This window comes from Rhinatrema bivittatum, chromosome 1 (genome assembly GCF_901001135.1).
Source record: "Rhinatrema bivittatum chromosome 1, aRhiBiv1.1, whole genome shotgun sequence".
Classification (NCBI taxonomy): Eukaryota; Metazoa; Chordata; class Amphibia; order Gymnophiona; family Rhinatrematidae; genus Rhinatrema; species Rhinatrema bivittatum.
In genome coordinates, this window is record NC_042615.1 from 183,073,581 (window position 1) to 183,091,303 (window position 17,723).

A 17,723-nucleotide genomic window follows, 5' to 3' on the forward strand; every position below is an offset into this window, starting at 1 on the left:
TGCTATCGTCGCCGGCTCTCCGCTATCGTCGCTGCTGGCTGGGCAGTTTTATTGCGTTTTTCGCGGGGTGTGGAAGGCGGCAGTAGGGGTGGATCTCGCGGGGGTCCTCGTACTCGCGGGTGTCTCGGCGCGCGCTCTCGTGCAACGGCCTGTGTTCGGGATGTGCGCGGGGACAAGGGAGCTCTCCCGACCTCGGTCAGGGGGGGGTCGTATACGGGCGCCGCGTGCGCCGGGGAGCGCAGGCCCGGGTGAGGCAGTGCTGGTAGAGCCGTTCCCGCTGAGCGCGGGAACGGCGGCCATTTTGTCCTCACTTCGGGAAACCATGCGGCCAGCGCTGGGGGAGGGATTGTGGCCTCCCGTGTCTTTTTCTCCACAAAAACCCCCTTTGGGGGGGGGGGGAAGCGCTTCAGCGGGGGAGGTCTCTCCCTTACAGGAGGGTAGCCCGGGGGAGGGCTCCTCCTCAGAATCGTTTTTTCCCTAGAGTTTGTGCTTTTCCGGACAAAGTTTTAAAGTTTAAAAAAAAAAAAAAAGGCTCCTGGGAAGCTGGAGTTTCAGCCGAGGTCCCAGGGGAATCGTACATGGAATAAGTCCCGGGGCGGTTCCGACCCGCCAAAAGGATAGACCATTGCGGTCTGCTACGCCGCGGACTGAGACAGATTGCATATCTCAGGACGAGACGGACCCTCTGGTAAGGCCCCTGAGGGGGGCCGAGGAGGTAGATATGGAGGTATCGGCGCAGCGAGGTACCAACAAGGGAGTACAAGCGATGGAAGTACGACCCACGCGTGGTACGTTGAAAAAAAAAAATGAAGATGGCTAAATGAAATGAAAATGAGTAGGCACTGCTCTTTCCAGCCATCCTGCAGGAGCTCAGAATAGAAGCTCCGCAGGTAGGATCCCGTCTGGCAGTTAGGAACCTGGTCCTGTCTTTTCCTTTCTCTTCTCGCCCACTCATCTTTCTCCGGGGACTGGGCCACTACGGCTTTGGGTCTGAAAGTAGGCAAGGATATAGACAAGCTGTATCCTCCCCGGCGATGCTTTTGGGGATCCTGCGCCTCCCTTGGTTGGATGCAGCGGTGTCCGCCTTCATGAAACAGGTCCATGATTCCAGTGCCAAGGGCTACGGCTCTCAAGGATTTATAGGACAGAATGCTGGAACTCCACCTCATGAAGGTCTTCGGGCTGTCGGCGCTGGGTGTCCACACAACGACATGCAGTAATGTTACATTTTGGGCGGGCCTTTTGCTGGAGGCGGTACTCGCTTGCAGCGCGGATGTGCTGTTTGATCTCCTGCACAAGTTGTGCACAAGTCCGCCAGGTTCATAGTAATCACTTGCAGCGCAGATGTGTTGTATGATCTCCTGCACAAGTCCGCCAGGTTCGTGGTCTCTGCGGTTTCCGCATGCCGACGTCGTTACCTCCGGAATTGGGTGGCGGAGGGGTCTTCTAAGGCTCTTCTAGGGTCTCTGCCCAAATTGGATGATATGATTCACTCACTGGAAGAGAACCAGGTTTATCAGCTTCCGGAGGGCAGGCCTCAATCTCGGGGCTCGTTGTCCGCTACACCTCTGTTCCGGGAAAAGCATGAGGTGCCATCCAGCGAGATCTTCTGGGTCAGGTTTATCCAGACAGCCTTTAGGGACTCAGTCCCTCGCGGCAGACGATTCGGCACACAAGGTACCCTCAATCAGGGGCAGGATCCAAGACTTCGCCATGAGGTACGCCAGGTCCATTTCTCTCTCACGGTTTCTCACCTAGTACTACACGTGGGGCCAGACTGTCTCTGTTCTTCGAGATATGGACCATAATAGCATCGGATCAGAGGTCCTCACCGTGTTAAGCAAGGCTACAAGTTCCTCGTTTCTCCCTGTGAGTACCCAGAATAGAGAGGAGTGGTGCAGGGCATTCCGCAGCGCCTTTGAGACTTGGGGAACCACAGTGCCGGCCGAGCGAGAGCGCAGGGGTTCCTGCTCCATGTACCTCTTGTTCCCAAAAGAGATGGGGACATTCAGATCGATTTTAGACTTAAAAAGAGTAAACGGGTGTCTTTGGTTACAGAGTTTAATATGGAGTATATTCGCTCAGTTATCGCGTCAGTCGGCCAGGCCAGGTTTCTGGTCTCATTCATCCTCACGGGAGTATATCTCCCTGTCGGCATACAGCCGTTTTTGGCAAGAGATTCCTCAGGTTCTGTATTCTGGGCAGGCATGATCAGTTCCGAGCTCTCCCGTTCGGACTCTCCACCGCTCCCCGCATGTTCACCAAAGTAATGGTGGTGGTGACTGCTCATCTTCGCAGGGGGGGGGGGGTTCGGGTCCAATCCCCCTTGGACGATTGGCTGATCCCAGTGAACTCCGAGCCTCTGTGCCAGATGGTGGTCCGGCGGCTCTTCACCTGCTGCAGTCTCTCGGATGGGTGGTCAACCTTGTCAAAGTCCCCAACACAGTACCTGGAATTCCTGGGTGCCCTTTTCTGACCAAGGCCGGGCAAGGTATTCCTCACGGCCGACCGAGAGGTCAAGCTACGGAGTCCAGTGGGGACCCTATTGTCTCTACATATGCCATTGGTGAGAGGTTATCTCAAAGTCTTGGGCTCTATGGTGTCCACCTTGGCTTTGGTTCCCTGGGCGTTTGGCGGTTCCGCTGGAATCCTGTGTCGGAGCAGTGTCCTCTACCGCTTCCCCTTATGGACCAGGTGAGAATCAGTCTCGAATGGTGGCTGGCCTTGATTCATTGGACTTATGGAGTTTCCCCTGGTAATGACCGACTGGACAGTTGTTCCCGCGGATGTCAGTCTCTCCGGAGGGAGAGCAGTTTGGGATAGTCAGTACTGGGACAGTGCTCCAGAACGCAATCGCTGTGGTCCATCAACTGCATGGAGGCCAGAGTGGTGTCTCTGGCCCTGCAAGCCTTCCTCCTGATGCTCCGGGGGAAGTCGGTCAGAGTCCTGCCGGACAACGCGACCGCAGTGGTGTACATCAGTCGCTCAGGAGGAACCAGGAGTCGACTAGGCGACGGAGTCACGGCATTTGATAAGCTGGACGGAACAGTATCTCCCATGGCCGGGGTAGACAGCATACAGGCAAACTTCCTCAGTCGGCACCATTTAGATCCCAGAGAGTGGGACCTGGCCGATGAGGGGGTCGTCTAGTCTGCGAGCGATGGAGCACGCCCCACACGGATCGTATGGCCATTTTTTGTCCAGATTGCAAAGGCTCCATGGTTCTACAGTCGGCGCAGAGAAAGGGGACAGAGGGAGTTGATGATTGGTCCTCCCTGGCCGACACGTGTTCCTATGCTTGTTTCCTTCCTGGCTCCTAATAGGCAGAGTAGAGCTTCGCCTATCGAGGTATTCGGTTTCGGGAGACCGCGGTTTTATCTTTATCAAGATCCCGTCTATTTGGAGAAGGCGGATCACTTCTGTCTCGCGGCATGATGTTTGGATGGGCAGCGCTTGTAGAATAAAGACTATTCCAGTGCAGTGGTAGCTTCCTTATTGAGGTCACGGAAGCCGTCCACGTCCTTAGCTTATGTTCGGGTATGGACAGTGTTGGGAGACTGGTGCGGCTCGAGTAGTGGATCCTACGCGGGCGTCGGTCTTCGACCTTTTGGGATTCCTTCAGGCAGGTCGTCCTACTGGTCTATCTCTGTTCCCTCCGGGTCCTGGTGGTGGCTCTGGCTTGTCTTTGGGGTAAGATCCAAGGGGGTACCCTTAGCTTACACCCCTATGGGACGCGTTTTTTTCGGGGGGCTAAGCATTTGCATCCTCCACTGCGTCACCTGTGCCCTTCCTGGAACTGGCTGTTTTCGGTCCTTTTGGTCCTATCCAGAGGGCGACGCTGAAGGTTTTCATGCTGGCAGTGGTATTTCTACTGGCAATCTCTTCGGCTAGGCGGGTATCCGAGTTGCAGGTTGTCTTGTAGGAAGCCGTTCCTGCGGATCTTGGATTCGGAAGTGTTGTTGAGAACGGTTCCCTCGGTTCCCTCCTTTTTGGCCAATGATGGTGTCTTCTTTCCGTTTTGAATCAGTCACCGCAGTTTTCTTTCTCTAAGGGGGAGCGGTCTGATTCGATGGCACAGATTTTATGGAACCTGGATATTCGCGGAGCGCTGCCGCGATATCTCGAGGTAACGTGCTTCTGACCATCTTTCTTTTGGGGAGTGGTCCAAAGACAGGAAGGGCAGCCTCGAACCCTACGATAGCTCGCTGGCTCAAGGAGGCCATTGGGTCGGCATTTTGCTACATGAGAAGGCTGTACAAATGGGCCTTTGGGCTCCTTCTACACGGTCTCTTGCCGCTTCTTGGGCGGAATCTTTTCAAGTGTCCTCTCAGGAAATTTGCAGGGCGGCGACTTGAGCGTCGTGGCATACTTTTGCGAGGCATTACCGTTTGGATGTCCAACCCTTGACTGCAGGTGGATTTGGCGAGGGAGTGTTCCGAGCGGGCCTCTCTGGGTCCCACCCTAGGTATCTTAGCTCTGGTACATCCCAGGTGTCTGGACTGATCCGGGTACGTACAGGGAATGGAAAATTTAGTTTCTTACCTGATAATTTTCGTTCCTGTAGTACCACGGATCAGTCCAGGGACCCGCCCATATCTATATATTGGTAATTCTGAACTAGCGGAGAGTCCGCTCGGATGTTCTTTTCCTGGATATTGTTATATTATTGTTCACTCCTTCTGGGTAATTTGTTACAGTTGGGGGTTTTTTGAACTCTGCTTATACGCAAAGGATAGTTAGGTAGTTTGGTTTTGTTCCATTCTGCTTTGACATTACGTAAGACTGAGAGGCTGTGGGTGGCACCCTGGTATATGACAGAGCCCGTCAAAGTTTTGCTTTGTCTCCATCTGCTGGTGCGGAGGCATAACCCAGGTGTCTGGACTGATCCGTGGTACTACAGGAACGAAAATTATCAGGTAAGAAACTAATTTTCCTTTGCATTATCCTTGTAAATGCATTTTGAAGTACTTAAATGTGAAATGTTTATCTTGAACCATCTTCACCTGGGTTTTCTTGGATTCTCATGTTAGTAGTTAACTCTCTAGAAACTCTGCTTTTGAAATTGACGACACTATATTCTGTTTTTTATTAGTTTCTACTTTTTTGGTCTGTCTTGCTCTCCCTATTTTTTGTTATGAATGAGGAATGTGCATTTGGCTAACTATGATTTTGATTAATTTTTCCTTACATTGTATTGCATTAGACATTTCTCAGACTTTTCTGAATTAAAGCTACTTGTGTTGAAAAATATAATTAATTAAAAAAAAAAAAGCCATCTTCCTGGTAGTAATTTGCTCAGCAAGGCGTGTCTCCGAACTGCAGGCTTTGTCTTGCAGAGAGCCCTATCTGGTGATTTTCTCTGCAGGCTGTAATGTTTAAACTGGTGCCTTCATTTTTGCCAAAAATAGTGTCACCCTTTCATGTGAACCAATCGTTCAAGAAAGAAGATTGTAGGGGGAAGGACAGAGACCTTCATCTACTCTATATGTGCAGGGCCATAATGTGGTGTTACTAACTCATTCAGAAAAACAGGCTATTCTTACTTTTCGGTGAACCCTGGAACGGGGAGATGGCTTCCAAGGCCACCATATTGAGATGGATCAAGGAGGCTATCCAGCCTATGTTCTGAAGGGCAAGCAGGCACGAGAGGCACTCCATGAGGGTGCAAGCTTCATTCTGGGCCAGAGGTATATTCGGGGGAAATTTCAGGGCAGCCACCTGTTCGTCGCTGCATTCCTTTGTCAGCCACTACAGACTGGAAGACTGGGCAAGGGAAGAAATTTTCTTTGGATCGGGGCTTCTTAGAACAGCTCTCTCTTCTTCCCACCCTACCTAAAGGATTTGCTTTTGTATGACCCCCAAGCATAATGAACTCATCTACTAGATGAGAAGGAAGGCTAAATTATGCTTACCTTTCCTGTTGTACTGCTAGACCATTCCAAACCCCACCCGTTAAGATGGGTACTGGGGTCAGGCAGGGAAGTTGCTTCCATTTCTTATCTCTCCCCTTGCTCTGAATCTTTCTTGCTTATCTCTTTCAACCTCACTTCCTCAAGGAGGTTGGGAGGGACCTTGAGAAACTAAAATAGTACGAAGCAGCATCAAGATGACACGTTGGCGAATGGCATGAAACAGAGTCCTTGTCCAGTTGCTTTGACAGGCTACTGGTGAGGCATGCAACCACTCTTCCCCTTTCAAGGGGGAATGCCCTGTCTCCATCAGCTGAAGAGCGGGGAATCCCCAAGTGGTCTAGCCGTACTCAAGAAAGGAAATTATTAGGTAAGCATAATTTAGCCTTATATGTACTTTTCCATTCCCCCCAACCTAACCCTACCTCATCTTCCCTCCAAATAAGTGTGTGTGCTTTTACTTGTCCTGGTGGGTGTAGTTTTCAAACATCCATTTTACATGTGTAAGTGCATATTGACCCATGCAAACATTTTTTTAAACTACTTTCCCTGCCTTTGGAGCAAAGTTGCTTTATGTTTGCGAGTAGTAATACTTTAAACAAATATTGTGCTAGTAGGTCATTTTTTGTGGTTCATGAAGCTGATTTTCCAGTAATTTCTTTAAATACATTGAAACAGTTGTGCTTTTTGAGAAGTCACAAGTGATTTTGCATAGAATGGGATCCAGTTGGTCCTGTGGCAGTTCATATAGGTAGGTTCATGCAGTGCAAATTACATCAAATCCCATTCCATGTGAGATTAGTTTTTGACACTTTAAAACATGACTGCTCTCAAGGGTATTGTGGGGCAACTAGAGGGTATTGACATCAGTATTGGAGTTTTTCTGTTTAACGTTGGCATTAAATTATTACAAGATGTGCACTTTTCTTACACTATTTCTCAAACCACAGTCATAAGGGTCATATCTCTTCTTTTGTAGATTTTATATGGAGTCCAAATTCTCTTCTCAAATAAATGTCACAGCAGAAAGTCCACTTTCATTTATCCATGTATACAATTTTTTTTACTTCTTTTTAGGTGACGAATGGAGTCCATTTTCCCTTTTAACTTCTTGTAGCCATATCCACAATTTTCTTCAACAGTGGCCAGCTCTATTAAACCATGCCCCATTACCAGCACCTAAAAAGAAGTAAAAAGTTTTTTATACACGGATAAATGAAAGTGGACTTTCTGCTGTGACATTTTCTTACAATGGGGGTCGGGGTATCTCCTGACAACGATAAAAGTAGCTAAGTTCTCTGTAGTTCACGAATGTGTATTTAAATAGCTGATATGTGAACAGGATAAGAATGGTTTCTGAATTCGAGATATGAAGCAGTGTGTGAATTTTTAAGGGGCGGGGGCGAGGATGAATGTGGTGTGATCTAGATGAATGAATGTTTGGTGTTTTTTTAGGTATTTTTGTAAAATGAGGGTATTTATATAGGTTTATGGATCAAAGAAATTTGTAATATTGAAGAAAAGAATATAAATAAATAATATACATAAAATGGTAGTAAAGTGCAATATATAGAGGTAGATCTTAAACAAATACGCCGGATTTTATAAGATATGCGCGTAGCCGTGCGAATCTTATAAAATCCGGGGTCGGCGCGCGCAAGGCTGTGCAAAAATGGCAGCCTGCGGGCGCCGAGCCGCGCAGCCTGCCTCCGTTCCCTCCGAGGCCGCTCCGATTTCAGAGCGGCCTTGGAGGGAACTTTCCTTCCACGTCCCCCCACCTTTTGTTGTGCAAGTTACGCCTGCTTGAAGCAGGCGTAACCTGCGCACGCCGCCTCGGCATCCCCCGGCACAGGCCGCAGTGCCGGGGGACTTGGGACCGCCCTCCCGGCCCGCCCCCTCCCACCCCTTTTACGAAGTCCCGGGACTTATGTGCGACCCGGGGCTTTGCGCGCGCTGGCGGCCTACGCAAAATGCGCGCACCGGCGTGCAGGGCTTTTAAAATCTAGCTCACAGTGAGCAAATATTAGAACCTTGTCTATTCAGTCATTATATTGCTAAAGAGAGAGCAGGGATAATCGGTAGTAGAAGATAAGTATAGGTTATCTAAACTGTTTCAAATCTACTCCTCTCAATGGCAAAATTTTATCTGGTGATTCATTGCTCAGCTAAATTTTAGTTAGATAAAATGGTAGAGCAGGGGGTGTTCCAGGGCTGTGGCTAAAATGTATCTGGCTAGTGCTGAAATTTAGCACTAACCAGATAAACTTAAGAAGGTGAGCCTGCTTGGAGAAAACATTGTCCTAAAGTTACCTAGGTAACTTTTTAGATGGATATATTCTGCTGAATATCTGAGTTAAAGTTACCTAAGTAGCTTTACAAGTCTCTGGCTTGCTCAAATATGGACCTCATTATCTTTAGTCAATAGAAGCTGAGAATTACACCTATCTGTACTTGGAAATATTACACAGCAGACATAAGGTGCAACGTTCTTTTAAGAATTTGTAGTTTTCTTACTTCATGGTAGACAAACACTTTTTCAGGAAAAAATACAATGTTAGCAATGCCTCTTAAGTTGCACTGACTGCAGTTGTACTTGCCTCAAATAAATGCAAATCAAATATATAGCAAGTCAGATGGAGAGAGCTGGATAATTTTTGCTTAGAGCCTTAATATTTCTGGATTTCTCTATTTTTTGTATTTTTTTTCTCCTCTATTTACCATTCCATAAATTATTTATTTATTATATACCGACATTCATCTCAATTGAGATATCACACTGGTTTACATTCAGGTACTGTAGGTATTTCTCTATCCCCAGAGGGCTTACAATCTAAGTTTTTGTACCTGAGGCAATGTAGGGTAAAGTGACTTGCCCAAGGTCACAAGGAGTGACAGTGGGACTTGAACCTTGGCCTCCTGGTTCATAGTCCACTGCTCTAACCACTAGGCTATTCCTCTTCCCTAATTAGGTGGTATTTGCAAGCTTTCCTGGCTTCCTGAACCCTGCATATTGTTGCTAGAATTGTGCTGAGGGTTGCTGCTTAATTCTTTACCATTTGTAATGGCCCTGGCAGATTTGACCCAAATAAAAATGTGGTTGCATGAGAAGTTTGAATTGCGACAGCTGAGTATTTGATTTGCTCTCAGAAATGTTTTGCAATATTTATCTGTTTGCACTTTTTTTTGTGTACAGGTTGATCCATGGAATTGGAAGGTCAGGTGACATTTCTGCTGTTCAGCCCAAAGCTGCAGGTTCTAGCCTTTTGAACAAATTAGCAAATTCAGTAGTGCTGAGCATAATTAAGTTGGCAGGTATGTGTGACAAGAGGGAGTTTCAGTACACTGGTGCACATAATCAGGAACGTTTTCTGCATTTAATTACCTGGTTTTTGTCTTTAGGTGTTCGAACAGTCGCAAACTGTTTTGTAGTTCCTATGGCAACTGGTATGAGCCTGACCCTTTGTTTCTTAACTCTGCGACACAAGAGGCCAAAGGCAAGATACATTATTTGGCCAAGGATAGACCAGAAGTCGTGTTATAAATCCATGATTACTGCAGGTAAAGTTGAAGCATGTTGTGAACAAGACATTCTACTTTACATTTGTAAGAATTCATTAGTGTATTGTTAGGTTCAGATGACTGTTCTGAATTAGTTCTTATTTGCCTCAAACTAATTTTGTTTACTTAATTTGCTGAGTTGAGGATGGGGTTAGATTGAAGCTCCCCAATTTAGGTTTCTGATTAGTTTAATATTTAGCAAGAAATTCAGAAGCAGGCTTTAGAGTAGAGGAAGGATCCCTGTGGTAAGGGGACTCTGAAGGACTTGGATGACACCTTGCTGCCAGTCAAAAGCATTCGTCCTTCTGTCTTATAATACCTTTTATTTTGAAAGTGAAGTCACAGTGTACCTATATCCAAGCTTTTGAAAGTCCAGTCACCAGGCAAATGAGTTTTCTTGGCTGGTGATGGTGATTTTGGGTCCAGAAGGAGGCCACAGTAAGATATAGGGCAGTAAAGGAGGGCCTGGGTTGCCAGAGGGGGGAGAGAGCAGTGTGAAGACAGGAGGAGGAGAATGTTGTTTTTGGTGGTTTTTTTGGTTTTTTTTTGGGGGGGGGAGAGACGGAAGGGAGTGGTGGTTTTGGGGTATTGACAAGAAATAGTGAAAGTGTATAATTGGCAGGGAGGAGAAGAGAAGAAGTACTTGGGATCAAGAAGGAAGTTAAAATGATTTGAGGAAGAGGGGGGGGGGAGAATGCACTGTGGTGGCATATGCTTCTTGAGAAATTAATGAATTCATGAGCACCTGTCACTGCCCCTCCCCAAGCTCATTAATATATTAGGGGTTGAGGGTATGGGTGTGGATGGTGAGAGCATTTCTTTCCTAGCTCCTAATCCTGGCAGAATTTCTGAATGCCTGCCAGTATCATCCTGTTCAGTTTGCTCTGCTGTGCATCTTTGACTCTTCTGCCATTTCAGTACATGAATCCAGCAGGAGATGTTGTGATATTCAGAAGGCAAAAGTTGAATGATCAGAGCCTCTTAGCCTTTAGGTACAAATCATGGTTGTTTGCTGGTGTGGTAATCTTTAGCATTGGCTTGCGAAAGGTTATATTTCCAGTTCCTTGAAAATTGTACTGGGACTAGGAATTACCAAGCCATCAATACTGTGTGTTTTGTTAATTTAAAAGGTAAATTTCTGCCAATGTTAAGGTTTGAGAAACTAGTAAATGTGTAACTTTGTTGGATGACCTTAGGTTTTGAGCCCGTGGTGATTGAGAATCTATTAGAAGGAGATGAGTTACGCACAGACCTCAAGACAATAGAGGCAAAAATCCAGGAGCTCGGGGCTGAAAACATTCTCTGTGTTCATTCCACCACATCCTGTTTTGCTCCTAGGGTGCCTGACAGGTAACAAATTTACATGCTTCTCAAACTGCACTGTGGCTGTGTGTCGAACAGGTATCTGTCTAATTTAAACATGAGATGTGCTAGTGAAGCACCATTTCATATCCAGTAAAGAGCGTCTCCTTTTACTGTACCTGTGAGGATTGGAGAAATCCTTAGATTCTTGTTAATTATGGATTTTGTTTTGATTACACAGGATTTGAATCATGTTAAATCTCTTTGGCCCCTGGAAGATAAATAGTGGAAAAAATCCAAATGGCAACTGTTGAAAAAGCAGAAAGACACAATTTAGCCTGGCTTCCTTGTAACTATTGGCTGTTAAATTTGAGCTCCTGATAGTTCTCCTATCCTTTCCCCAACAATTTCATACTATTGCTTATGTACTGGGGACCTGTTGGGAGTAAGCATAAAGACAGCAAAGAGCTTCCCTCTTCCTTAATCAGGGAAGATGGACGTTGTCACGCAGCTGCCAGCAGGTCCTATGTATTCAGATGTGTCCTGGGGCAGGCAGTGGTGTTCTGGGCCAGCTTGGTCTTGTGTAGTTGACCTGTCGGCCCTAAAATTCTTGAATGAACCAGAACTTGGCGTTTTTTGGAATTTGATAACATGAAGACACGAGGTCATTTTCAAGCATAGACTTGGTTGCTGTGCCTGCTGAATCCAGAGGTCATCTAGAGGCTGTAACAGTTTGTGTCAGTAAATGTGGAGTCTTTGAACCTGGGATCAGTTTGGTTCCGTCTTTTGCTGTAAAATTTTGTGCTTGAGGTGGGGAGGGCCATAATGAACCAGATATCGGGTTGTATGTATTATCTGGATAATTCCAGGTTACATCCATGGTCCCATTTGAAAAGTATATGAGGACCTGGTTAAAAAGTCTATTGCCTATGTTAAAGTATTGAAAAGCCAGATTGGCCACTTGCAAGACTTTTTTGTATTAAATCTGAAGGGGTCTTCTCTACAAAGGCTGAGAATACTGTCTGCAGGAACCTCCTCTATCTAATCAACCTACCTGGCTAGTACTACCCATCTGATCATGTTTCAAGAGATACTCACATGAGACTTTAAAGTGCCTGATGAAGATAATGCCACCAGTTAGGCATATTTAGCATCGTGGAAAAAGCGAGTGGAGAGACTCTGCCAGCCTTTGGTCTGGCCCTCACTCAGTTTTTAAAGTCCTCATGGGAGGAGGGGACTCTGTAAAAATGGAAAACAGATACGTGCAGATGGAAGCCTTTTGTTGTTTGTTTTTGTATACAGAAGAAAATGGAAAATTAGTTGCAGCTCAGAGAAGCGATTGGAGTGCTGGCATGTCCTTATTAGTATGTGTGTGCTAATGGGTACACAAGTAGCATTGTAAGGAAATTTATTTATTTATTTATTTAAAGTTTTTTCTATACCGACTTTCCAATAACAGAATTATTGATCAATTCGGTTTACATTTTGAACAATAACAGTGACAAGCAAATGTCTTACAGAGAACAGGAAGAATAACTTGGAAATGAAAATATGGGGTTAAACAAAGAAATACAATATACATAGCCTAATATAGGCAGAGGCAGATAACTTCTGTGTGGGGTTGATTATAGCTTTTAAGACTGTCAGGAGGTTGGGAATTGCATTTTGTACTTTTGGGCTGCCAAGGAGTTACAGTTGAAGAATTCTTTGGGGAATTCTTTGTGATGATCTATGGAGTTCTTTGTGTTGTTCTATGGGGTATTGAATAGGGGTTCAAAGAGTTTTAGAATTGAACTTGTCTAGTTCTTGTGTAGTTCTCTTATAGGTTGTTGACAATAGCTGATGTTCTTATATAGTTCTCTTATGGTTTGATAGAAAATGATTTAAAGGGGGACCTTGGCAGAGAAGCTTGCGCTGTCTGATGTTATGGAAAAGCTTGGTGGAAGAGCCAAGTTTTAAGCCTTTTTTTGAAAATAATGGGGCATTGCACTGATTTGAGTTCCGGCGGGAGCGTATTCCAGAGTTTCGGACCAGCTGTGGAGAATGCTCTTTTACTTAAAGCTGATTTCATTGGTGGTATCTGGAGATTGTTTCGGTAGGCATGTCTCACTGGTCTAGTAGAGGTGTGGAGTTGGAGAGGGGTTTTGAGCATGAGTGGGGCTAGGTTGTGTAGTGCTTTGTGTATTGATGAGAGCACTTTGAAGAGTATTCTGAAATTGACGGGCAGCCAGTGTAGGCTTTTTAAAATGGGTGAGATGTGGTCTCTTTTGTTGGTCTTGGTTAGGATCCTTGCCGAAGCGTTTTGCAACATCTGTAATGGTTTTAAGGCGTTTGCTGGTAGGCCTACTAGAAGAGAGTTGCAGTAATCTATTTTCGTGAGTATGATCGTTTGTAGAACCAATCGGAAATCTTGAAAATGGAGTAGTGGTCTGAGTCTTTTTAAGACTTGTAATTTGAAGAATCCGTCCTTTACTATGTTATTGATGAGCGCTCTGTAATTCATTTGGTGATCAAGTATAACTCCTAGATTTCTGACTTGTGGTGAAAAAGTTATTTGGGTGGATAAGTTGGTGCTGGGAAGTGAGTAGGTTCCATCTTGAGAAATGAGTAGGTATTCTGTTTTGTTTTGATTGAGGATAAGATTTAGGCTTGTGAGTAAGTTATTGATGGCTTGTTGGCATGTGTTCCAGAAATCCAGAGTTTTTTGGAGTGATTCGGTGATGGGGATTAGAATCTGTACATCGTCTGCGTATAAGTAGTGGATGAGTTTGAGGTTGAGCAGGAGTTGGCAGAGTGGTAGGAGGTATATATTGAATAAGGTTGGTGAGAGTGATGATCCCTGAGGGACTCCCAAGTCGCAGGTGATTGGTTGAGATTCTTCCTTGTTGACCTTGACTTTATATTGTCTGTTCTTAAGGAACGATTTGAACCAGTTGAGAGCTGTATCTCTAATTCCAATGTCTGACAGACGATCTATTAATGTGTTATGATTGACCGTATCAAATGCTGCTGATAGGTCTAGTAAGATGAGTAGACAAGGACATCTTTTTTCAAGATTCAGTAATATGGAATCCGTTAAGGAGATTAGGAGGGTTTCTGTGCTTCTAGATTGGCGGAAACCAAACTGGGCTGGAGAGAGAATGTTGTTATCATTTAGGTATTCTGTGAGTTGTTTATTTGCTACTCGTTCTAGGATTTTAGCGATGAACGGTAGATTAGCTATTGGGCGAAAGTTGGAAGGTATATCTGGTGAGAGGTTGGGTTTTTTCAGGAGTGGCTTTATGATTGCCATTTTGAGAGAGTCTGGGACTAGCCCTTGGGATAGGGAGCAGTTGATGATTTGTGCAATGGGTTTGGATATGGTTTTAGCGCATGAGATGAGGAGATTGATGGGAATGGTATCCTGAGGATGTGAGGAGGGTTTGATTTTTTTTAGGATATTTTCTATCTCTAAAGAGGCAGTCATTTCGAATTCTCTCAGGCATGTCTTTTGTGATGGGGAGGTAATATGTGGTGTGACTGGTGTAAAATTGTTGTTGTTCTTGGACTGCATTAGTAGGTTTGGGATCTTATTCTTGAAGTAAATTGCAAGTTCTTCTGCTTTACTTGCCGCTTTATCATCTGGTATGTCTGTCGATGGCGGTTTCGTGAGGGATGAGATAAGTGAGAAGAGCGCTCTGGGGTCAAAGATGAAGTGTGTACTTGTCTGCTGGGTAATGACAAACTACTGGTAACTCCTAAAGATAAGGTGACAAAGAGGGATCCAGTGAGTTGCTACAGCTTGTGTTACCTCGCTTACTAACATTATTACACAACCAAGCAAAAATTTCTCTAGCAAAGATTATTTGTATGTGCTATATCTTTCACTTTAACAGTCAAGGTTTTAAGATGGTGAAAGGGATGCAAATCCACTTTTTTTTTTAACAAGTTATACCTGGAAACTTTATAGATGGCCATAGATTCATATTTTTCAATCATGGCTATGAGCCAATATATCCTTCACATCCACTAGTAATCTCTTTTAAACCATCTGACCTAACTTTCCTATTCAGAAATAAATGAATTTTCCATGTGTGTGTTGGAACTATGGGTGCTAAAACACAACCCTGAGAGGTGCAGGCCTCCATTAAACATGGGGCAAACAGTGTCCCAGTTCCTCTGGAATTTTTCAGAAAGCAACTGAGAAATGGGTGCATTGTTTTTTTTGTGTACATATAATCCCTACTAAATAGCCAAAGTAATACAAATGGAAAAGCATGAAATAAAACTTGTAGCTTTGTATAGTCACAAATACATAGCAACATAGACAACAGTAGAGAAGGACTAGGTAGCTCCTTCCAGTCTGCCTATTTTTATTCCTTTCTGTTTCTTTCCTACTTTTTGTAAATGAGCATATGTTGTAATTTCCCCTACATAAACCAATACCAGCTCCCCCCATGTCTTTCTCCAGTCCTTTTAGCACTGTTCTGTCACCTCCCTCCTTACCCTAATCCTGTTGAATTCTATTCGTTTGCCCTCCACCACCTCTGCTGTTTCAGGCTTTTTCTTCTGATTCTTACAAGTCCCAAGCTTAATCCTGCACCCATGTCCTTTGACCAAGGTTTGTAATAAGATCAGCAGAGAAAGACACAGCCTACAAATGGGGAAAGTTAATGTTTTATTTTCTCCTGTTTCTCAGTTGCTTTCTGAAAAATTCCAGAGGAACTGGGACACTGTTTGCCCCATGTTTAATGGAGGCCTGCACCTCTCAGGGTTGTGTTTTAGCACCCATAGTTCCAACACACACATGGAAAATTCATTTATTTCTGAATAGGAAAGTTAGGTCAGATGGTTTAAAAGAGATTACTAGTGGATGTGAAGGATATATTGGCTCATAGCCATGATTGAAAAATATGAATCTATGGCCATCTATAAAGTTTCCAGGTATAACTTGTTAAAAAAAAAAGTGGATTTGCATCCCTTTCACCATCTTAAAACCTTGACTGTTAAAGTGAAAGATATAGCACATACAAATAATCTTTGCTAGAGAAATTTTTGCTTGGTTGTGTAATAATGTTAGTAAGCGAGGTAACACAAGCTGTAGCAACTCACTGGATCCCTCTTTGTCACCTTATCTTTAGGAGTTACCAGTAGTTTGTCATTACCCAGCAGACAAGTACACAGTTAACTGGCCCTGACCTGTATAACCTGGGATTTGTCATTTTATCATAGATTGTATTTTTTAAAGAAATTCTGCATGCAAAATACTTAAATATTTGTAAATTGTTTGTAGTGTCTAGTACTACTGCTTACATGCTGTTCATTTTTTGAATTTGACTATATTCCACAATTTTAATAAGATTAAAAACAGTTTTGAAAACTGCAAAGTTCATTTTAAAGCTCATTTCAGCTGCTATCTTTCAGTACCATAGATCCCTTTGAAGCTTCATAGCAAAGTCTGTTTCTGTAGTAGCTTATGGTAGCCTGGCCACTTGATTTCCTCCATATAGACTTTTTTTTTTTTTTTTTTTTTTAAATCTTAATCTGGTCATTTTAGACCTAAATGATTCATACAAAATTCTGAAAGCACCACTGTAAATATAAATTTCAGCAAACTGAAAAAGATTTTGTTTTCTTGTAGAATATCCACACTGGCATGGCTCCACCAGGACCAGCATTGCTAAATGACAACTATCTAGAAATGGCTGGGGCTTCATATTATTAGATCAGGATATGTCATGGAGGTACTTGTCAGCAGGCTTATTAGATCAATAGGGCTGTTAATTATTATTAACTTTGCTCATATAGTTGTGGTAGTTCTTTAACTGCTCAGAAAACTATAGTAGACTTTAATTTTGACAGTAGTTATTAAACCACCAGCATAATTTTATAGTTTATTGTAATATTGACAGGTAGTGCAATATATATTTCTGATGAAATGGATAATATAATAGTTCTGCTAATGTATTTCTTTTGTGGCATTGCAGAGGTTTGGTACTATGAAGGTTGGAATGGTCTTTTTTTTAATCTGGTCTATGACTTGGCAGCATTGTTGCTTGTGAAGTTGAGACTGACAGTGTGGCTAAACAAGATAGGATGGAAACTATAACGAAATTAAAGGTCACCAGGCCATTCTTAGCAGTTAGTTGTAATTTATATTTAATTAGGAACCTAATGTAAGTGGCCTGGCACAGTTGATTGGGAATCCTGCATTCAGCTTACTTCTGAGGACTGCTGGTAAGGGCAGTAAACAGAATTCTCACTGTGATAATCTGGAAACAGTTTTTTGTTTTTTTTTAAATTTGCAATGATTATTTGTAGCTTTTTACATTTTGTGTATTTTTTAAATTAAATAACTACCCAGAGTAGGATTGGCTTCATGGTTCAGTTTGTAGTGCTGTGGCACAGCAAATCAGGGTATGGATCCTCTGTTCACTGGGACTAATTGGACGTGGATGTGCCACGAAGGTGGTGTGCTCAGGCCTGGGGACAGAAGAAAGACTACTACTGCTGTTACACTGCCACTCCCTACTGGCCAAGGAATGGCAGTAAGGGCATGCCTTGAAAGATGTGCCCTTTCAGCTCTTGGGCTGGCGAGGGTTCCTGCTGATATCCGGTTACGCTATCTGGTGTTAAGCTTACTCTATGCTTATGGCCAGGGACACAAGAACACTTAGACTCAGTAAAAAGTATAATGTATGTTTATTAGTCAATATAAATGTTCTCGGGAGATGCTGGGTACTGGGTGCCCTTCGTCTTACAATCTGACCAGCATCTCTTCGTATACAGAAAGTGATCCTTGTTTTATAGATAACATTCAATACAGGGAAGAAGGTTCTAGAGACTTGCATGACTGCCCAAAGGATCATTTACATAAGTTGTGATGTCAACTGCATGATTAAATCATCGCTAACTATCCTGATTGGCTTCCCAGGATGTGTAGCCCATTTCCCATGACTTTCTTTGTTCTGGTAA

General features: G+C 44.1%; 1 protein-coding gene across 1 annotated transcript in view; it reads left to right on the plus strand.

Annotated features, from left to right (window-relative positions):
* SEPSECS (Sep (O-phosphoserine) tRNA:Sec (selenocysteine) tRNA synthase) overlaps positions 1 to 17,723 on the plus strand; it is a 113,761-nt gene that overhangs the window by 1,860 nt on the left and 94,178 nt on the right. The window contains exons 3-5 of the mRNA XM_029590040.1: positions 9,103 to 9,221; positions 9,309 to 9,467; positions 10,664 to 10,817. Of these exons, the coding sequence (XP_029445900.1) occupies positions 9,103 to 9,221; positions 9,309 to 9,467; positions 10,664 to 10,817 (432 nt within the window). The remainder of the gene's footprint in view (positions 1 to 9,102; positions 9,222 to 9,308; positions 9,468 to 10,663; positions 10,818 to 17,723) is intronic.